We start from the raw sequence: 23,027 nt of genomic DNA, 5'->3' as shown, positions 1-23,027 counted from the left end.
CTCTCTGGATTTTAGTTTCCTTATCTGTAAAATTAAGAATTTGGATTGCATATCACTCAAGGCTTAATCTAGTTCTAATGGTCTTTGATTTAAAAAAAAATTAGTATACCACTTCCTTCATTGACGATAAAGGGAATAAGCAAAACCCATTCCAAATGGGACATTCAGGCTGAAAAAAAAAATAGGTAATTGTCAGTTTGTAAGTCAAGAGAAGGATGACAAAATCCATTCCTGTTTGCTCTAGGGTTTGTTAATTCTTGTTATCTAAAGTTAACTTTGCAAAATTTTATATTTTTAATAATCAGAAATGTGTTCCATATTAAGGGTGAGCCAGTTTCTAAATATAAGCCAAAATATATCATATTAAAACTTGTATTCACGCTCATACACCAGGAGATTATGTAGATAATTTACAGAAATGTGGCATTATTGTATAGACTGTATAGGTAATTTCTTTATTTTTGGCTTAAAGGGTCTGTAAGAGATCAGAGATCATGAACCACTAACTCCTATAACAGAAGGTGATATTGAAACCTGACCCTTTGCATATTCTCTGTAAGAAGGATCTGACACAGTTGTCTTGATTGATGGACCTGTCCAGTCTGGGCTGTTTTTCCAGGTCTAGCACACCCTGCGCATCTGCAACATTTCTATACTTTTCCACATTTGATTTATTTCAGTAAACTTTTTTGCCCATCTGCTATGTGCAGGCAATAGGGAACTATACCATCCCACTCCTTGTTCCCAAGGGACTGTCATCTAGAAAATGGAATAGACATGTAAACAAATTATAATCTTGTACATGGTAGAACAGTAGGTAGGTATGTGTGTACTAATACTAGTCACAGGATGAGATTGATAACAGTATTTGTATGGATTCAAGATCAGGAATTGTTTATAGGTGATGCTGAGTGAAATTTTTGAAGGGTAAATTATAATTTTCCAGGGTACCAAAGCTGAAGATGGATTGGGTTAGCGATGCTGGATGGCAGGAAGGCCTTCCAACACGCACGGGCTTAGAAATGCAGCCACATGTACGTTCAGCAGATTCCAATGGTCAGTTGTTGCTGGAGGATAATGAGTCTGTGGGAGCTTTCAGAGAGGAAGTCAGATCATGAAGACCTTGAAGGCAATTTTGGGCAGCCATTAAAGGAATTTACTCTGAGGAGAAACCACATTAACGTGTCTTTGAAAGCAATAGAAGCACAGAGCCCCAGGATGTGCTTGTTATTTACAGGATGTAAATACACCCTATTCCAAATTCTCCAAAGGGAAGATAACTCCATTTCTTTGTGTCTATTGATAACCTTTTGTGTAATGGATTCCAGGCTAAATTACGGGTGAAATATGAAAGAGAATGAGAATTTATTTTGTTCCACTTTTGTCTCCGTGGGCTGACCCTGTCTGCGTTCTGTTCACAGTGCTGTTAATGATGTACCACCACCTTGCTGTTTATTTCAGTGGTAGAGGAAGGTGGGGTTGTGCCTCCCTCCTAGTGCTCTCTGGTTATGTGATTTTAGTGAGCCAGAGTTTAAGACTCCAGAGGATAGCCCTTCCCCCATGCCTCGTGCTAACACCTCTCTTTCCTTTGTTTCTTTAGCAAGGAGGGTGTGTATGAAATCAGCCTGGCACCCACAGGTGTATCTAGGTAAGTGACTCCTTACTTGAAAGGGACTGTAATTATCACCAAGTTATAATCTGTTAAAACAGACTTGTAATTTCTGCACTTTAAGTTCTTGGGGAATAAGAATTTTGTAACATATAATATTCTAGTGTGAAAATATTTTCATAGTCTCCCTGTCAGATATAGTCACTATTACTACCCCAGCTTCTCAGATGAGGAACAGAAGCCTCGAGAGATTGAGTCCTTTTATAGCTGCGTAGTAACTTCATTTTAGAGTTGGGTTTAGTCTATCCTTGGCTTCTCTGCTGTGAGTGCTGCATTATATTATTATTGTATTATTTTTTGTGAATTACTTACAAATACTAATTATATAGTATTACATGTCATTTATATTGCTACATTAGGGTGGGTTTCAGTAGTTAAAGTACAAGACATTAGCTATTATTTTAAAAACATTTTGAAAATCTCACCTTAATGCATAAGCCCGCTAATTGTCACTATAAAATTAATGAAACATTCAAAACAAATATAGCAGAGCTTACACATCTAAGTGAGTTGCTTAGAGGATCTTCTGCTAGACTTGGAAGTCTCTAAAAAGTTCATTGGCACTGTTGTCATTATCACCCTGCTTGGAACCTCCCCTTTTAAGCAAAGTTAACAGCTACACAGAAACAGTTGCATTACTTTGGTTACAGCTTATTGTTAATTTGTTGTGGCTTCAGGTGAATTTTGAATAATGGAATGCACCTTCAGAGTGAAGATTGGCTGCCACCAAGGCTCTTCAAGAGACTATCCCATGGGCTTTCAGAACATTTCTTTGGAAAGATACACAAAATGATTTTGAGCTAAATTGGCATTGTTGAAATAAACATGCATTCAGTGAGAGAAAGGATCCTCATTTGCATCTGTTTATTTTGATAATGACATTAATGATCTCTGTCTTTCCGTGTAATTGGCATAGTCTCTTAAAAGACCACTAGTTGTTAAACTAAAGACGAGTATGATCTTTGGGTTGTAAATGAGAAAACCAAGCTTCAGGAGAGTTAACTAACTTTCCCAGGATTTCACAGCTAAAAAACATGCTGATAATTTCTGGCCTTTAAATTCTTGGTATTTTTATTTGGTAATACTCAAATTCTGAGTTGTGTTTGAATCAGTCTGTAGAAGCTCTCATGTATCCCTTCATTTGGCTTAACATGGAAGGAGTTTATTTTATATCTGGAGCATTGTGACCTGGGTGATATTAGCCTTTGCTTGCTATGCAGGGGCAAAATGACTTCATCTACCCACAGGAGGGAGGATCCAGGTGAACACTGCTCAGGGTTAGACATCTAACCCGTCTTTTCCATGTTCTTTAGCTAATAGCAGTTCTTTCTGCCTCAAGGGTGTGCTTGTATCCTGGCTTCCTTGACTTGAAAGAAGCTGACTGGATGTTGGAACAGCTTTGCCGGGACGTCCCCTGGAAACAGAGGATGGGCATCAGAGAGGGTGAGTAGATCTGCGAGGCGACAGTGGCACTGCCTTGGTCTCCCTCAGAGTGTTTTCCACTGTCTCTGCCTCTGCTCACCACAGCCAGTCTTAAACAGAGATTTGACCTGACACCCTGAGGAGGAGCAGGAAATAGCTAGTCACAGGGGACAGGAATACTCCAGGCAGAAGAGACTCTGGTGAAGGCCCAGACATCAGGGAGGCCATGGTGAGAGCACAAGGGGCCAAGGGAGGCTGGGTTGCCTGCACTGCTGACACACTCCCTTTATGTTGGTTTCTCCCTCTGTTACTTCCAGAGATGCTAGCTTCCTTCTTTCTTCATGGAGGCGTCCAGAGTTTTCTTTTTTTTCTGATCCTATTTGGCATACGTTTTTTTTCCATTTACTCTTATTGACTTTTAATTTTCATTTTACTTTCACCAGAAGATCCAGTTTCTTCTGGTTTCAGCATCAGCACTCACTGAACTTGTGAAGCTGAAGCAGAATTTATTACCTGACCTGGAGCCTGTCCTTCCTCTGTAGGCAGCCACAGCCAACGCTGCCTGTTATGCCACAGATGGTCACTGGGGGTCGTCTGTGCTCTAGCGCGGTGTTTCCTTCCTGGTACATTGTGTGAATTTAAATTTTCTGTAAAGAAAGAGGCAATGTATCCTGACTTCATTTTTGTTATTCACACATCAGAACAGGAGTTAGCTTTTATGGGGCAGCTTTCTCCCAAATCCCAGGAGTTTCTACAGCACAGCTTTGGTTGCATACCATACTTGCTCTGTCATTCAAAGTAATTGTTAATTTTAAACAAATTATAGTTAAGTAACTCTCTAATCCTTGGTTTTTATATCTTTAAGTTGAGCTAATAATAATAATACCTGTCTTATATGGTGGTTGTGTTAATTAAATGAGATAAGGCATGATAAACGCTTAACAGAATGCCTGGTACATAGTGAGTAGGCCTTTGCCAAGGTTAGCTGTCTTGTTTGTTTGTTTGTTTTGGCACTGAGGCTTAAACTCGGGACTTTGCCCCTGCTGAACATACACTTTACTGGTGAGCTGCGTCTCTAGTGCTGCTGCTGCTTTCTGTGGTTGTAATTGATATTAGTTGTGGGAAAAACAGCAGATCTATAGATAGCTTCCTCTCTAAATAAACTCAAACATCAAAAACTTCTGGCTAAAGCCAGCTGTATGGTACAGTTGATCAGAACCCTTTTCCTTTATTTGGAATCAAAAGGGCTTGTGCAGTGTTGAACACAGGGGTGATTGCTTTGCCTTGTTTCTCTCATGGACATTGGTGCCACAAATTCCTGCTTGCAAGGGTCCAGGCTCCATATCTTGCCTTTTGAGACTCTTGTTTATGTCATCACTGAAACAAACAAGTCACAGTTCTCATCTCAGAGCCTTTGCTCAGGCTGTTTCTGCTATTGTGCCTTCTCTGTCTCGTCTTCCTTGCTAGCCCTACCCACCCGTCCTACTCACCAAAGCCTAACTAACATGTCCATGATGCTGGAACCTGGGTCAGAGCCCATCCCTCTCTTCCTCTGTGTTTCTCCTGACCACTTGCACATTGCAAGGCCTATAGTTGACGCACAGTAGGTACACCTTGAATAGCACTAAACCATCTCAAGAGCCCTGTATTTTCTCTCTTAGATATAACTTATCCACAACCAAGACTTACAGCATGGTATGGAGAACTTCCGTACACTTATTCAAGAATCACTATGGAACCAAATCCTCACGTATGTTGAAATATTGTCCTTGGTGTAATTTTATAGACTATCTATTGTAAGTTTTGAGAACTATAGAGTAACAATAAGCTGTCTTGCAAAGGTACAGGAGGGTTACTAGTTCATAAAATCCTCTGGGTTTAAAATTGAGACTTTGTGCTTGTCATCCTTGATCCATAGATGAATTCAGGATGAGTGAAAACTGGAACTAGAGTAAGCTGGAACTGGAGTCCAGGATTTCAGAACATGAACTATTTCTCCTGATACCTCCCTACCCAGGCTTCTGTGTACACCCTGCTACACATTTGTTGTGTGGCTATATCCTTCTGCCTAGCCAGTGAGGTTAGAATGTCTTTTTCCATCTCTCAGACTTCTTTGCTATTTATGAAAAAAAATCTGACTTTTTAAATTTTTGTTAACTTTGTATTCATTCTATGCCTATATTTCCTCAGACTTCCAACTTATTACCACTTTGGCTTGTTTCTGCTGCTTTTTTGGTTTTTAAAAATTTCCATGACAGTAGACAAAGATATTTTAGTATATAAATTAAACTCGTCCAGCGGATGGAATTAAGATCCAAGAAATAACTCCCTGTTTAGTTCCTGGAATCTTGCCTTTGGCAAATAATGTTATGCTTTATTGAAAGAGACTGAAGAAAATGGAGTTTTGCTTGTGGCATTTGTATACAGAAATGTGACACATTTTGGAACTTATGGTAATACGTAAACACAAACCACCAATTACCAAAATGTTCACAGATAAAACATTGTCTGGGATATTTTTTACAAAAGAGATATGCTTTGGTTCCTAGGGCTGTATTTAGAATGTGACCTAAGAAAGTGTCGAGACCCTTTATAACTGAGGTTGATTTGGAAACATGGAGAGACTTGAATTAGGCCAGTCCAACATACACCACTACCCTTGTTTTTGTCAGAATTAATTACCTTCTTGTCAACAGTCACAGCTGAAGTTGGGGATTAACCTGGCTGTCGGGAAGAAGCTCTTTTTCACTCTAGTTGATCTTTAAAACAGGGTTTTTCAACCTCAGTGCTGCTGACATTTTGGACTGGATAATTCTTTGATGCAGGGCTGTCTTGAGCATTGTAGGATGTGTAGCGGTGTCCATGACCAATGGCTCCTCTCACACTATCATGACAACCAAAGTGACTCCAGACCTTGCCATACATCTGCTGAGGCATAACTGCCCTGATGAAGAAGCACCATTTCAAAGTAAATGTGTCATATGAGATTTGCTGAATAGAGTTTCTTATTGTCTTTCACTCTGGGGGACTTTTAATTTTTTTTGACAACCCTTCAAAATAATTTTGTATGACAAATCTTTTTTAAACAATGTAATGTGTGCTTATTATTTGAAATGAAGAAACTTAAAATAACATAAAGGAGAGTTCTAAAATTTTTGTATTTTTTTTCCCACCTGGTGTTTTAGTTCCAGTCTTTTTTACTTTAGGCAAAGATATGTAGAGGAATTTTTCTATCAAAATAAGATCAATTGTGCTGGGATTGTGGCTCAGCGGTAGAGCTTTCGCCTAACACGGGTGGGACCCGGGTTCGATCCTCAGCACCACATAAAAATAAAGGCATTGTGTTGTGTCCATCTACACCTAAAAAATAAATATTAAAAAAATACATTAAAAAAAAGATCAATTATGTCTACTCTGTTCCATTTAGCTATATATCATTAACATTCTTTAGTGCCATTAAATATTCTTCACCATATTTAAAAGCTGCATGATGTTCCATAACTTATTTTAAGCAAGCTACTTTTGTTGGATATTAAGATTATCATATTGGAATTCTTTAATCTGGAATTTTTTGTTAATAGATTTAGTTTATTTATATACTGTCTTGAAGTTGCCCCTTTCTCTGTTATTTTTTTTTAAAGGAGGATTCACAGTGTATATGCATGTCGGGGTACATTTTAAATTTAGAAATCATTATGACCTCAAGCTTAACATCCAATGGGAAAGAGTCAGGTTCAGTCATATGTTTTTAATTTTGTTTTATAAGATTTGTTCCAAATAAATCTTATGTGGACCCAGTGGGTAAACCAGATCCAAGCACTGACTGGCTGAGAATGCCACCATCTTGGTTACCCCTTCTCATACTGTAGACTCTGACCACCTTCCTGGTACCTAGGACTCTGCAAAACATTGTTTGAAATCTTTTTCCTCTGTGATTTTTGTTTTCTCATACTCTTTTTCTCAAATGTCTTTTAAGGATAGAATGTCTTCACTGAACAGTGAGATGACACTGAATTTTAATTTAGACATTCAGTTCTGAAGGATCTGTATATAGAGTATTGGTTAAAGAGTCTAAATTAATCCTCTAGTTCATTATCCCTGTTTTTCTCCCTTTCTATCTACTTCAACTACCAGAAATAACCAAGAAAAAAATATATACCCACTTCAAAATGTAATGCAAACTTGATGTTATCACAGTGCTTAGCCCCAAAAGTAAATCAGGGAGGTGCTAATTAGATTCACAGTCACATTATAGAAACACTACCTTTCTCCTTTATATCTTGGTTTTCTTATTCTAGTATCTGATCTTTAGCTCCATGAAGATAAGTTTAAAGCTGTAAAATAAATAGGAATTACAGATTACTGACATTATTTTTGGAATTTCACTTTGGAATTTGTTCTCTTGAACATAGGTTAGTTTAATAACATTTTTGTTGTATTGATCCAAGTTTTCTTTGTTGTCACTGTTTATTTTTTAAAATGCTCTGCTTAGGATATAATGCTGATAACTATAACAAGGACACCCACCTTCAAACATGGTTTCCATTTCAATGAGCGATGCTCACATATGCTTCCCTGGCACTTTTACCTGACAGTAACCATGTGACATACTTAATAATGTTGTGCTTGCCTTTGCCAAACACCTGTTCTGTCAGTACCAAACATGTACACAGACATTTGAGGAGTTCTTCAGAGTCACAGTTCTTGAGGAATAAGCTTTGGATCTCTGGAAAGTAGTCCATGAAACCTTTTATGGGGGATCTTCAATAGTATTATTATTATTATAATGTTGTTGTGCTGGGGATTGAACCCAGGGCTATGTGCATACAAGGCACATACTACAAACTGAGCTATATACCCAGCCCCAATAGTATTATTTTTAAAATAATATAAGACTATTCAGTGTTTACACTGTTTTGATTTGCACTGATGTTACAAAAGTGCTAGAGAATAAAATTGGTGGCACTGTAGCATGAATTAAGTAAGCATTGTCACCTAGCTATACTGGTAGTCATTGTGTTCTTCACCACCGTGCACTTCCAGTTTAAAGTTTAAAAAATGCTGATTTCATTTAAGAATTTCCCTTCATGATGAGTAGACATTATTAGTTTTCTTAAATCTTGGCTTTTGAGTGCATGTCTTCCTACTAGTTGGATGAAATTGAAAGTACACACAAAGCACCTGCTACAAACCAGAAAGCATTTGTTTGAGCTTAAAGCTGAACTAGCTGCTTTTTTTCATGGGCTATTATTATTTAGAAGAACAATAAGAAACAGACTGGTTATTCAGACTTGAGTGCTTGGTATCTATTTCCTCATAAATGAATGAAGTCGGTGTCACTTCAAGGAAAACAACAAACAGGATTTATTACTAATGATAGAAGTTGAACTTGGACAAGAATTAGAACTTTGAAAAACTGGTATCCATTACTTTAAGCCTGACTTCTTCCTATTACTTAGACTTTTCTGACGATGTCAGTATAGTATTAATGGATGTGAGTTTTGTTGTTGTATAATGAAATGTTTCAATGTCTAGAAAATCTGTATAGTAACTCAGTTGAACTAGTATTTTCCATATGATCCTGGGGAATGTTATGAAATAATATTGGGTTAAAGATTTCATTCAAAGTGCAAGCTGGACCAGTAGATTTAAATGCAAAAGAATACAAAAAGTTTGCTGGGTGTGGTGGTGCAAACTTGTAATCCCAGAGGCTTGGTAGGCTGAGGCAGGAGGATTGCAAGTTCAAAGCCAGCCTCAGCAAAAGTGAGGTGCTAAGCAACTAGTGAGACCCTATCTCTAAATAAAATACAAATATAGGACTGAGGATGTAGCTCAGTGGTTGAATGCCCGTCATTTCAATTCTTGGTATCCCCTAGCCCCCCCCCCCAAAAAAAACAAACAACAACAAAAAAGAACTCAAAAAGTTTAAAATGGTTTCAGATGCCACATTATTTGAAAGAACTGTAAACTACATATTTGGGTGAAGCTAATTTTTTTTTTCATGTACTTCAATGAAAATAACATTTTAACATACTGAATACAGAATCATAAAAGAAGAATTATCTTACTTCTATTGTCAGACATTTTAGAGATTTATAAAACAATTTTTTGCATTACAAATTATAGTTATTTTTATAACAGAATATTTATATTAACATGTAATGGATTTGTTATTGTACTTTAAATAAATTAATCAATAATTTAATCTTTTTCTTTCTTTCTTTCTCTCTCTTTCTTTCTTTGGAATTGAACCCAGCACCTCACACATGCTAGGCAAACATTCTACCACAGAGCCATATTCCCAGATCATCAGTCTTAATTTTTAATATGGTAAATATCAATAGCAGTAATCTATATAAACAAAAGTTCTTTGGGGTCCTCAATAATTTTGATAGGATAAAGCTTAAAAAACACTGTCCTAAAGTACCTATAGAACCCTTGAGATTTCTGGAAGTTAAGGAATTCTAGCAAAAATTCAAAACAGTGCAAATTCCAGTGCAAGTTTAAAATAGTGCAAACACTGAATAGTCTTATATTGTTTTAAAAATAATACTATTGGGGATAGGGATATAGCTCAGTTTGTAGAGTGCGAGCCTTGCATGCACATAGCCCTGGGTTCAATCCTCAGCATGACAAGCTTCACATAGGAGCTTCCTGTGGAAAGTGTAGCCCCTGACAGTTCTAAATACGCACTACCTCAGTGAACTCAGGGCACAGGAGGCAGGGCTGTGGTATCCCATGAAGTCTGCTGGAGTTTACAGCCCTTACAATGTTCAGGGCAGGTCATGATTCCTATTCTGTAGAAAAGAATTTTTTCCCCTCCAGGTTCTGTTTTTAGGAAGTTAGCCACTCGAAGTATTAAATGTCTTTTTTTAAAAGCAACTCTGCCCTTGAGAATCAAGTAAGAATAGATTGAACAGAGGGACATCCAGTGAGGAGTTCTTTCCCTCCTCAGACTTCTGTCTGGGTTTGTGCTACTTGGCTGCCCATCAGCTTCTTTGCTTCACTTGCCACCCTGATAACTTACCACAGGAACTGCCCTGAATATGTTGACATTTGCTTTTTGGTGAGGGCCATGTATTTAACACGAGAGAGATGAGGTGGGTAGAGAGGCCCTGGTTTTGACATTGCTGTACCAAATTTAGTACTTTTACAACATTCCACAGGTTAACTTGCTTCAAAATTAAAATGATGGAAGGAAATTAGGCTAACTCTTCTTGCTTACTGTTTACTCCATTCCGTGTGGTTTGCTTATTCCATGCCCCCATTTATAACTTGACCTATTTGCCCTTTCTTTCTTTTTCCATATGGCTGCCATCTCGTGCCTGTGAAACTGCCTCTGCACTGTCCTTGACCTGTTGACTACAGTGGCCTCCTGTGCTGAGCACCCTGAAGAACCGCATTGAGGGGAACACTGGCCACACCTTCAACTCCTTACTCTGCAATCTTTATCGGAACGAGAAGGACAGTGTGGACTGGCACAGCGATGATGAACCTTCACTAGGGAGGTGCCCCGTCATCGCTTCACTCAGTTTTGGCGCCACACGCACATTTGAGATGAGAAAGAAGCCCCCACCTGTAAGTATTTCTTTTTTGTCTCACCCTGCCTCCTATTACTCTGTGAAGAAAGTAGAGCTCCTAGAAGCTCCTATCTGCAGACAGAGAGGATACAAGTGTGGGTGTTGCTGAGAAAACATGTTCAACTGATTGCTTGCCCATAGTAAGCTTCTGGCCTCCAGAGTGCCCGCTTGTTCATTTACATATCCAACAGGAATGCCTGCACCATCTCGGTGTTGGGGGTCATGTCCATTGACTGAAAGAACTGACAGTCCTGTCCTCATGGAGATGCATTTAGTGGAGGTAGAAGATGTTGCTAATTACGCAAATAATTGCAATTGTGGTAAATGCTATGATGGAGGGCTTACAGGGTAACTCAAGCTCGTGGAGCAAGAAGGGAAAGTAAAGAGCTTCAGGAAAGATGCCCCTGAAGAAGCCTTCATTTTAAATGCTCTTCATGACAGCCCGGGCCTTGTGCCGCGAGAGAGTGTCACATGCACCTTTGTTCCTCCTAAGCCTTCTCCTGAAAGATTCATGAACCTCTCTTTTGGAGAGAGGAAACTAAAAGCCAGATTACCAGAGGTTATCATCTAAATTCACTTAGAAAAGCAGTGACTGAACTGTGTGATGATTTCAGTTTCTCATCCAGCTCTTACCTCACTTGCATGAAATTTGATACTAGGGCTATTAATTTTTTTTTTTTTTTTTTTTTTGGTGCTGGGGATTAAACCCAGGGCCTCCCACATGATAAGCGTGCACTATACTACTGAGCTACACACACTGCCAGCCCTAAGTTTTTAAAATCAAAAGTGTAGAACTCAAGACAAAGATACAGAAGTAGCAGGGACTCCAAGAAAAGAGTAAACTTCCACCACATTATCTTATTTCCAGGGTTTGTGTCTCTTCTTAACCAAGGATCCTGATTATTCAGCTTGCATCATTAAACCAGACCCAGTCAACTGTGGAGGCCAGTAGGCTGATTTTTGAACATGACCTAATCTAGGCCACATCCTTATTAGTCACTCAGTGCTGAGTCTGTTCTTCATCAGATATACTTCTCTAAGAATACAATTAAGGGGCCCTGGGCTGCCTTTCTGGGGTGTATTGGGTTCCATGCTGTGGGTATTTTGGAGCATATTGAGTTATTCTGAATGTATGCCAATAAGCACTTTTATTGGTATAATTTCCATTAATTAGTTTTTCTTTGCTTTTGTTTACATAGAAACTTTGGTTATGGTTGGCAGGGAATTGTGTCTTGCCAGTGTCTTATCAGCTTGTTCCCTTAGCACTTGAATAGACTTTACATTGTCACTGGCAAGCAGCCTCCATGTACCTAGGAGTGCCACTTGAGAATCAAGCTCCCCAGCCTTTGCTGTATTCTTGTTAGATTTGGTTGTGTTTGTGTACAGAGCACTCACTCAGTTAAATCCCAGATTCATGCTTGTGAAGAATTCATCTTGCCCTTGAGATGATTCCTGTTTTATGAATCACAGAGAAACACTGTGTGTCTCATTATTTAAGTTAAGACCTTCTCAAACTAGACGCATGAACACCATCATGCTGCCAGGCATGGTCTTGGAAGCTAGGCTTACCTTCCTTCTGCAGCTGTCCTTCCAGCCTTCTGATTGGCACATAAGCTTCAGGAATGTCATCTTTAGTATAATCCTTGTCTTTAGTGCTTCACAGTTATTTTCTTTGTTGCTAAGTATTTAAGTATTCATTCACTGTTTCTTTACACACAGACAGTCAGTACCACCACCCCTTTGGGGAAAAATGTGGGGCCTATTTATAGATTGGAGCTTAAAAATTCCTAAAGTATGCCTTCTGGGTAGTTAGTTTTACTATACAAGCAGTTTCCTACTACTAAGCATTAACAATGTTCTGGTGCCCAGAAACACCCCTTTCTTTCTCCTCTTCAGGCAGTAGAAGCTCTTCATTTTCTCACATAAAAACCTAATACGTGGCAATCAATAGCTATTTCTTGGTAATATACTTAAGTTATGTGACAGGTTAATGTGTGCACAGAGACCATTAAAACCATATACAACATTGTTTCTGTGGATAATCACTTAGAACAAAGAGAGAGACTGCCATTACTAAGGCTTTCTCTTTCTTAGATTTCTTGGAGTTTATTTTTAGAAACACCAGTGAAAGTATAGTACATAAAACACTCAAAAAGTGCCAAAGTCCCCTTCATTGTCTCCCAGTAGCAAGGAATCTGCACCATATATGGAAGCTGATTTGATGAAATATAAATCTAACAAATCAGACAATTTGTCTGAGGTCTTGAAACAATGCTTGCTGAGGAAAGGGTTGGAGAAGATATATAAAGATGTCAGTACCTCACATTGTTGGCTGTAGGAACTTTCAGCTTCTGGCCTAGTCCTAATTCTCATTGAATGTGTCACAATTTTCATGTATCTTCTGAATTCTCTCTTTTGTTTAAGATGGGGAAAGTTGATATATAATCACTCATCAGTGAATACGCCTCAGATGCTCATTCTTGGGTAAACAGGACACAAGTTTAAGTATGCGAAAAGACTCCTTCAGACTTCATTAATAGATTCCAAAAATCTGGGGCTTCACCAGTGTCACTAAACTAGAATGGCAGAAGCTTTTCTTTAAGTTGGCAGCCATTAGAGTATATATCTTCAGTGATCCTTTTGAAGGGAAATGGTTATTGCAAATCATTGTCTACTCTCTAAACTCAGATGATAGCTCTGGGAACGTAACTCTTGATTCATACTACCCAAGGTAAAGCATAAATTCAAAAGTATAAATTAGTTTAATCTTCTGTGTGGGCTTTGTAGGAGTCTGACTTTCTGTAACTCTTAGAGATCTATCACAGAACGCTGCCATAGGTTGTAATTGTCATGTCTGTCAACAAGACACTTTTGAGGTACCTTAAAGGTTGTGGGAGGGACTCTTTCAGACTCTTATTCACTTTGCTCTGTCAGATAAGCTCAAATCTCTTTGATTTGAGTCACAGTTTCTCATCTGAAGCTATCAGAGAAGTCACAAGATTCTCTGCACTTCATGCAGTATGCGGTTTTGAAACAAAATCATTTGTTTTGGGCTACTTTCAAAGAGAAATAATCTTGAGTTTTTAAAAATTCAAACTCCTCCTCCTCTGCAGCAGCTGCTGTTTTGACATCTGGTACCTTGAGTAGATCTCTGTAGCTGCTGATCTTCTAAGAGCTGGCCCAGTTCCATACACTGTATTCTTCACGATTTCTCCCCGTGCTGAGATGGGAAGGCAACCTTTGTTTCCTAGGTGTCAGCACCCCACCCCCATATCATGCATTTGGCTGAGTCTGAGTCCTGCATATATCATCCCTGGGTTTAACATCTCTCTCCCTCAAGGTGCCCACCCTTTTTTCACTATTCTGTGTCCTAGTCTATAAACTCTTGCTCATTTATTTTGATTTTAGAGAAAGTTTCCATTTCCTCTAATAATAGTAAGGTACTTGGGGGCTGGTAGACTTGTTTGATCTTGTTCTTTCATTTACCCCATCCCTTCTGTTGTGTAGTTAAATTGGAGGCTGAGGGTAGAGTACCATACCCATATCCTGGCCATTGCTTGGCTATCCCACTTTAAGACCAAAGTAAATCTTACCAGATATTCTTCACTTCACCTTTTTTATTCTATAAGGTTGGGTTTGTGAGAGCTTGCCTACACTTCTTGTCTCAAACCTGGTTGTACTTTTCAAACTACATCATGTCCTTGTTTGCAAAGATTCACCTGGTTCTTTTCCCAACTAATACTAATTCTACACAGAAGAACAAACTGCAAAAGGAACTACAAAAGCCATTTGGCAGGCTGCTATTTCTCTGTCGGTTACCATGGAAACTGATGGCTGAGTGGGGGGGTTATTAGATAATAGCAGGAAGTTTGTGATGCACTGGAGGTTTAGATGCCAAAAGCCTTATTTTTCTAGCAAATTATCCTGGATGAGCTCTTTCCTTTACCAGCATCTTGTATGTGACTATGAGAGGCTTCTTTCCACCCCTAGCTGATTGAGCTCAGGCCGGCTGGGCCTTTCTCCCACCGCTCCTCTCCCAAATGCCTTCTGAAGGAAGGGTCCTGTTCATCTCACCAGAGCAGATAGCTGTAAAAGCAGGTCTAGTGGTGGAGACCTGCTGCCTCCCTTGCTTTTTCTTTTATGTTTTGTGTTCTGCACACTGCTGAGAAGAATGGAGTAAAAAAAAAAAAAAAAAAAAAAAAGCCCTGATCATAAATATTGATGTTTTTTCCTTGGACTCTAGAAAAAATTAGGATATTGAAATCCAAAATAATAGGGTATAGAATAGCTTTCCTGTGGAAACTGGATAAGCCAGGCTTGTGCAGCATTTCACTGTGAGGCGGCAGCCCCTGCTGCTGCACCCTGCCACCCATCGCACCCTCTGATTACAGCATCTGTTCTGAGGAGTCACGAGAAACACTCAAAAGAAACTGTTGATAACCACGGTCCTTTTAACCATTCCCTAATGAAATTTAGAAAATCAAGTTTTATTTCCTGTTTCTGTCCCTGAGGTTGGTAAAAAGCACTTATCTGCCTCATTTATATTTATTCCTTTTTGTAAATGGAAATGATAATTGGTAGCCACTTCATGGGAGTGATCAAAAAATTTTCTCATGAAAATTCCTGTAGTAGTCAGTGAATTTTTAAGCTGTTATAAATGGTAGATACCATGGTGACCTATCAGAAATTGAAAAAGGAAATGAATTCAGTGAAATAGGCTCCAAGTTCTCTTGGTCGAGAAGTATAATGGAATCTCAGGGAATTTGAAGCGGTCTGTGGGTCAGAAATAGTGATGGAGCTTTGTGGCTACTATCTCTAGGGCTGTCTCATTAGATATCACTGGAGCTACCTCATTGGAGGGTGTGAGTGAGTAAATGAGCGTGTGTGTATGTGTGTGTGTTGTATAAGTGGATAGTCTTGGTTTGTCTTGAGTTACCTTCAGACTTGAGATTTCTTGGGAGTTGAAATTACCATTTGCTTCCTCAGGGCCTTGTCTCAGCCTGGAATCCATGCCTGACATCCTCTAGGAATAATTACTTTTTGCAAAGAACTTCCCAGATTTATATTGCCACCAACAGTTGGGATTTAGGAGAATAGTCTTTTCCAAAGTGATTCATTGTGTTTCTGTATATGGCATGGTTAGGTATGGAGTCTGCTTGCAAACTTGACTTTTTACAACTTGTCTCTACAGTAACTTATTTTCTTTCTTTGCCATACTCTAAGAACTATTCCTTGCCTGCTGGTGATTTTCTCATCTTTCACAGGTCATATTTTCTGAGGATGACTGCCTAGTTGAAGTAGGAAAGAGCTTAGAGTGTTTGAGGAAGGAAAGGAGGCCATGTCCTGGAGCCTAGCCAGCCAGCATGAGGAGCAGAGCCTATGATGAGATGGGAAGTGGGCAGGGGTCAGGTCAGTAGAGACTGTGGACCTCAGAAAGAGAGCATTTATTTTAAATCTATCAAGAAGCTGTTAAAGTGTGCTAAGCAGTAGAGTGACATGACCTGGTTGACAATTTTAAAAGGTCACTATTGCTACTGGGCAGAACCTGGGCTAGAATTAGAACCTTAGCAAGAGAGGAGACAAGGAGACCAGTTAGGAGGTTGTTAGCCCTTGTTTATTCCTGGGACCAAGGGTGAGGGGGAGAGAGAAGGACACATTCCATGACATGAGCTCAAAAATATAAGTGTGAGGAGTAAAGAGTAAGGAGAATCCTTCATCACCTGGCTCTGCCCTTCTCTGGATCATGAGACATGATGGCCTTCCACTTGAGAGGGCTTATGGAGTACAGTTTCTGGAGATAGTCAGGTGCTGGGGCAAGGAGGAAGGGGGAACTCTAGAGCACGCAGGTTGAGGATGTAGGCGAGTTTACTCTTTTCTGAATGGGCTGCCACAGACCACAGTGGAGGGTGCAGAGGGAGGTTTGGGGCCCGGGGATTCTGATCAGATCATGTCCAGGAATGGTTTGGGAACGAGCAGCCACTGGCTAGTGAAGCTGGTGCCTCTGCTAGCGACTGAGGTCAGCCAGGTGTCAGCCATGAGAGTTTGTTTTCACATGCTCTTAGAGGACACAGAGCATTTGTTCCAGTGCTACAGTCTTGGGTGGAAGCTCCTTTAAGATAGCACTTCCTTGACTGGGCTGTAGCTCAGGGACATAGTACTTGCCTAGCATGTGTGAAGGTTTGATCCTCAGCACCACATAAAAATAAACAAATAAAATAAAGTCATTCTGTTCATCTACAACTACAAAAAATGTTAAAAAAAAGGGATAGCACTTCTTTTAAGCTGAATTTCTTGGAAGTATGGTAATACTAAGAATGGACTCCTTATCACTTTAACTCTTCTGATTTCAAATACACATTCAGTGGAGAAGGAATGGCTGTAGCTGTGAGTGTAAATCAAAAATTGGTTTTGTTTACATTCAGTAACTTCTCATCTCCACCCTGTCCTAATACCATAAATCTAAACACCATCAGCAGGTTTTTCCCTCTCAATGTCACTTATCTTTCGGTGTGTGCAGTTGAAAAGGAAAGACAGGAGCTCCCTGTTGGTTTGGGCTGCCGTGTGCTGCTGTCCGCGCCTGCAGAGCTGTGCTACCACCACCGCCCCTTGTAACTTGGTGAGGGGTTGGTGAGCTCCTCCTGGCTGTCGAGTTGTGATGATCAGTGGTGCACATGGTATAGGATAATCGATCACACCTACTAGTCCTCCCTCCTTCCTTCTTTCTCTCAGTCCCTTCAGCAGAACCTTCAAGCCCAAGGAAGGCCAGAAATCAGGAGTTAAGTAAAAATCCAAAGATTCATATGTGTTAGGTGAGTTGAAAACTGTTTTGAACCAGTAACCTCAGTGCTTTCAAAGCTGTGCCTTTCCAGCTTACCTCTTATTTTAGCAGATCTTATTTCAGAAACAGCTGTTTCTGTTTTTAAAGTAATGTCTTTCGGATCGATGCTGAGGATATCATCATTTAAATCTGGATTGAATCAGCAGGATAACTCTGTAGGGATGCTTTGTGGGATCCCAGCTTTATAGTCTCCTTAATTTTCATAACTAATATGTTTTGTTTATGTCAGATTTTACAAATATATCACCACTCTGAACATAAAGTTCAGCTGTTTTCTCATGTTGGTGCTATAGGAGTAACATTGCAGCCCAAATACGGTGGCTAGCTGAGGTGACCCATGGCACAGTCTTGGACCCAGCTAGATCCTTGAGGGCAGGCAACACCATAATTTGAGGAAAGAAGTTGAAGATAAATGGTATTATTGATGAAAATGGCATTATTGGCATAACCGTAAGCTGGGAGATAGGGCAATTAGATACATTTGGCCCTCAGCAGGTAGAGTCATTGTATTTAGTTTCAAATATTTCATTTTGCAAAAAAGCCTTGACTGTACTTGTCCAGGAACTTCACCATTTATCCAGTCTTTGGACTAAAGAGCTAGGAAACTCTATTATCTGTTATCATATTGAGAAAACTTGTTTGACACTGTACATATCTTGGTTTTATTTTTGCTTTTGAAGCACAGATTTGGGACTGGGGTGCACTTTGGTAGTAGAGCACATGCTTAGCATGCATGAGGCCTTGAACTGCCTCTCCCTAAAAAGATTCTGACAATAGTTGTCTACACTGCAGTCTCCCCTTCCTCACAACTTAGCTCCCTCTTGAAATGCCTGCTCTCTAGTTCTTTCCCCCTATTCTGCTTAAGTTATGTTGATGCCTTTGATCTAAAGTCAAGCACATTGGCCTTTCCTCAGTCAGCACCTCCTACTCCTCTGGCCACGATACTGGACCATCGATTAACTGCCTTTTCTTTCTCCTGTTAGCTTCTGAAATATGGTCATATCTTGGTCATTCCCCTGCTGTTATTGGTTTTCCCCTTGGTTATTTTCATTGCTGTTTTTTAAATTTTCTTTATATTCAACCCCTTAAATATGGATGTTCAAGTTTGTCTTTGATTCTGTTATCTTTCTCTGCATTATTTTTAGGGGATTATAAGCTCAGTAGATTGTAAACACCAGATAGGCGAGGTCTCTGTCTTATCATCATGTCCCCACAAGTGTGTGTGCTTTGAGTGAATAAGCAAATAAATCAGATCTCCTTAGTTCTTACAACTTCAGTCATTTGTTTGATGGGGTGTCTTCTGAATGTCTTATTTTCCGCTTTCACTTTTTTCTCAATTTCCAGTCATCACTTTCTATACGCTTATGAGGTGTTTCCACTTAACAACAGCTTCCAAATTGAAATTACAAAATGAGATTCCTTGCTGTTATTTCAGACAGATTCCACAATTCCAGCTGCTAGTAAGTCCATTTATGTTCATGTTATCACAGTCTCTTGGTCACATTTAACGATATAAGTTATTTTCAGTTCTTCCTGTTCCCTTGTTTCTCATAAAATAAGTGCCAAGATTTATTTTATTATTATTTTTTTTTAAAGATAGGGGTCTTGCTACGTCACTCAGGCTGGTCTTGGCCTCCTGATCCTCCTGCCTCAGCCTCTCCAGTGGCTGGGATACTAGGCACCTCCATGCCTGGCACTTTCTTGAAATGTCTAAAAAACCCATCCTCACAGCCACTGTCTTCATCCCAGGATCTTGTTACCTCATGCTCCACATACAAAAACTTCTTTTTTCCCTCTGGTGTCCTTAGTTCCAGTCTTCGCTCCCTCTATTCTGTCCAGTGCCCACATGCAGACAGTATTTTCAGGAATAGTTCCTTCTTGCCTCTTTCTCCTTCCCTCCCCTACCAAGTATTAACTTAGCGCTTACCATGTGTCAGGTATAATGCTCAGCTCTGAAAATACAGTAGTGAATATGACAAATATGGTTCTTGCCCTCAGGGAGGTCACAGGAGCTAAACAATAGTAAAAATAGCCCAAACAAACAAAACCAGAAGTATTCACAGCATGCAGTTAGATCTGAGTTTGGATTTTATTCTTTGGGCAGTGGGAATAAATGGGTTGTGACATGATCTGGTCTGCATTTCTAAGCGATCATTCTAATTGTTCCTTGAAGAATAGTTTGGGAAGAAGGAAGAGTAGAGATGGGTAGACGACAGAGGCAGTAGCACCATGGGAGGCTGCTGGCTTGGTCAGAGGTGCAGTCCAGTGGAGAAGGGAGTGGATTTGAGGAATGTTTTTGAGGCTAAATGAGCAGAACTTGCCAATATATTAGATGTGGGGGTAAAAATCAAGAATAGCCACCACATTTCTGGCTTTTAGCATTGGGTGGATGGAAGCGCTGTGAATTCAGATGGAGGAGAGGGATATCTTCATTTGATTTGTTCTTGTTAGGGGACTTTCTTCTTCTCCATGTTGGGTTTGAGATGTCTAGGACTTCTTTGTGGAAAGGAGGCCATTGTCTGTGTAGGTCTGGGTAATAGGTGACAGACCTCAGCCAGATAGATGATTTGGGATTGTGAAAATAACAAGAGAATAATGCTAATAAATAAATCACAAGTGTGTAGTGCTGACTCTGTGCCTGTCTCTGTTCTAAGTGCTTTATGTTGAGTTCTTCAAAAATCTTGTAAAATCAGTGCTGTTATTATCTGCATTTTACAGATGGGTGATAGAGACACAATATTAATCTCTTATACAAAATGGCTCACACAACTGTTTGCTGAATTTAATTAGAGGTAGTAAGATAGATGATATGTAAAGCTTACACATTTTTAAAAATTTAATTTAGAGATGGTCTTGCTGAGTTGCTTAGGGCCTCGCTAAATTGCTGAGCCTGACCTTGAACTCAAGATCTTCCTGCCTCAGCCTCCCTAGGGCTGGGATTACCAGTGTGTACCACCAAGTCTGGCTACCCATTCTTTTTTAGAGAAAGAGAACAAAGAAAGAGGAACCTAGAGCCAAGCTTAACTCCCTGCCTTTTTATTTAGTTTTCCAACTCAAAAAGCCTTCACTTGCTCCTGTTAGCAAGAGATACACAGCAACTCCAGGGACAGCTTGTGAGTCTTCACGGAACCTCAGACCAGCCTACTGTTATCTCGTGTCTCGGGTAGTTGTCCTTCCTACTGCATTCTCTCTTTGCTTTCCCTTAGTCTGGCTCTTCACTTTCTCAGTCCCTTCCGCGCATCAAGGGCCACCATAGCCTCTAAGCCTCCCTGATGCCTCCATTACAGAGATGATAACAGTTCTGTGTCGAGTGCCTCCTCTAGTTTGGGAAATAGAAACTGGTAGCAGGCTCCTGCTTTGTTTTGACCTTTCTGCTCATTGTGTTTGATTTTTATAAGCATCTTCATGGTTTAAAGATGGGAGTTTTCTCAGGTAAATAGCTCATCTCAGGATCAGAGATGACCTGAAAATCCCAATGCTAAATCATAGTTTGCTGTCCAGGGCCTTTTCTTTTTCTTTTTCTTTTTTGATACTGGGGATTGAACTCAAGTCACTTAACCACTAAGCCAGTTCTTTTTTAAAATTTTGAGACAGGGTCTTGCTAAGTCCTTAGGGCCTCACTAATTTGCTGAGGCTAGTCTTGAACTTGCAATCATCCTGCTTCAGCCTCCTGAGTTGCTGGGATTACAGGTGTGTGCCACCATGCCTGGCTCAAGGGCCTCTTCTTGTGGCACACAGGGAAAGCTTAGGGTCAGGTCATGCTTTGCAACGCCTTGTTTTCCTTTCTGGGTTCGATTCCAAAACTCCAAGCTCGTAGTCGGCAGGATTCGAACCTGCGCGGGGAGATCCCAATGGATTTCTAGTCCATCGCCTTAACCACTCGGCCACGACTACGTGGTTCAAGGGCCTTTTCTGATAGGTTGAGGGTGAGATGACAAATAAAATACTTAAAGATAATGTAGCATGTATCCTTGGGCACTAATGGGTAGAGTGGCAAGGGGGATCAAGAAAGTGCTACAGATGATGGGCCAGTTTGGGCAACTGACATGGGGATGGAGGAGGCATGTAACAATCAGTGGCACAGCTGGGCAAGCTGGGAGCTGGATCCTGGCCTTTAGATTTGTTGATGCTCTCCAGTGTTTTTAAACAAACTGAATTAGTCGCCAAAATTTATAACTCAGATTTCACATAAAAATCCCATTTATCAGCTTTCCTGGAAAAACCCAGACAATAGGGTGGTACTGGGGGAACAGTGAGCACAGGCTGTTCACTGACAAAGCATCTACCCCCACACAGGCCTGTCTCCCCATGATCTCTACCCATGTACTACACCGGACCTGTGCCCCTTGTTCAGGCTACAGTATGGTGAGAGTGCCCTATAATTAGGACAAGCAGTGTTATCAGATTTCAGGAGGGATAGAGAGCATATTGTGGAGAGCACTGTGGAGTGACACAGATGTAGACTTTAAAGCCAGCAGTTCTGTGTCCACACACCAGGCCTGCCTCCTGCCAATCTTTTGCCTGCTAGTGCATTCCCTCCAGCTCCCTTTTCTTCTGATCGAATGGAGAGTATTGCCTCTTTCCCTCCTTGTTGGTAGCAAGAATTAGCAATAGCATGTACAGTACCTGCGGTGCCTGATTCCCAAGCTACACCATGGTTGATCCTGTCCAAAAAGTCTAGAGTAGCTACAGTCACTCCATTGATTGCCAGGGTTGATTCAACTGATCTGGCTAGCCAGATGGGTGTCTCCTTCCTCCCTCACCATTCCATGTGTGTCCTACCCAAAGCTGCACACTCAAAGAGGACAACCATTTCTGATAGAGGATGACCTTTCTTTGGTCAAGAGTATATCAGTAACCACGCTCCCTTGCTAAACCTCTAAACAAGCTCTTGAGGTCCAAAAACTCCAGCAACAGGCCTTGGATTAAGTACCTGGAAATTGTTGTTAAAAGAAGCATGGGGGTAGAGTGCTGCCTTGCATGCACAAGGCCCTGGGTTCAAGCCCGGCACTACCACTAAAAAAAAAAAATACACACACACACACATACACATACACATACACACACATACACACACACACGTATAAAAGAATCATAGGGGTGCTGGGTTATGGCTCAGTGGTAGAGTGCCTGCCTGGCATGCATGAGGCACTGGGTTTGATCCTTAGCACCACATAAAAAAATAAGTTAATAAAAAATAAAAGTATTGTGTTCATCTACAATTAAAACAGAACAACAAAAAAAACCCATAGGGTTGGGGTGTAGAGCACTTTCAGTAGAGCACTTTCTTGCCTTACGTGTGTGAATCCCTGGTCTCTATACCCAGTACTGCATGTGCACAAGCATGCACGTGCGCGCGCGCGCACACACACACACACACACACACACACACACACGGAAAAAAAGCAGTAGCAGCATTGAAAAAAAATAACAGCACAACAAACTCAAACCGAAACCAAAAACTCCAGGTAGACTAAAGTCTAAAAAATTTAAACTCTTTTTTTTTCCTTTTAAACTA

At 40.3% G+C, this 23,027-nt stretch overlaps 1 protein-coding gene and 1 non-coding gene across 3 annotated transcripts in view; one reads left to right on the top strand and one right to left on the bottom strand.

Moving 5' to 3' along the window:
• The window catches only part of Alkbh3 (alkB homolog 3, alpha-ketoglutarate dependent dioxygenase), a 37,954-nt gene that overhangs the window by 5,280 nt on the left and 9,647 nt on the right, over nt 1-23,027 (top strand). For both annotated transcript variants that reach the window (XM_077797468.1, XM_026405095.2), the window contains exons 5-8: nt 1,601-1,648; nt 3,009-3,112; nt 4,753-4,841; nt 10,460-10,669. In XM_077797468.1, coding sequence (XP_077653594.1) covers nt 1,601-1,648; nt 3,009-3,112; nt 4,753-4,841; nt 10,460-10,669 — 451 coding nt within the window. The remainder of the gene's footprint in view (nt 1-1,600; nt 1,649-3,008; nt 3,113-4,752; nt 4,842-10,459; nt 10,670-23,027) is intronic.
• On the bottom strand, nt 21,322-21,403 carry Trnas-aga (transfer RNA serine (anticodon AGA)). Its single transcript has one exon. It is a non-coding gene; the product is annotated as a tRNA-Ser (tRNA).

The sequence above is a fragment of the Urocitellus parryii genome, chromosome 4, assembly GCF_045843805.1.
Source record: "Urocitellus parryii isolate mUroPar1 chromosome 4, mUroPar1.hap1, whole genome shotgun sequence".
Lineage (NCBI taxonomy): Eukaryota > Metazoa > Chordata > Mammalia > Rodentia > Sciuridae > Urocitellus > Urocitellus parryii.
The sequence above is the reverse complement of the archived record's forward strand: the minus strand, read 5'-3'. Positions and strand labels throughout refer to the sequence as shown.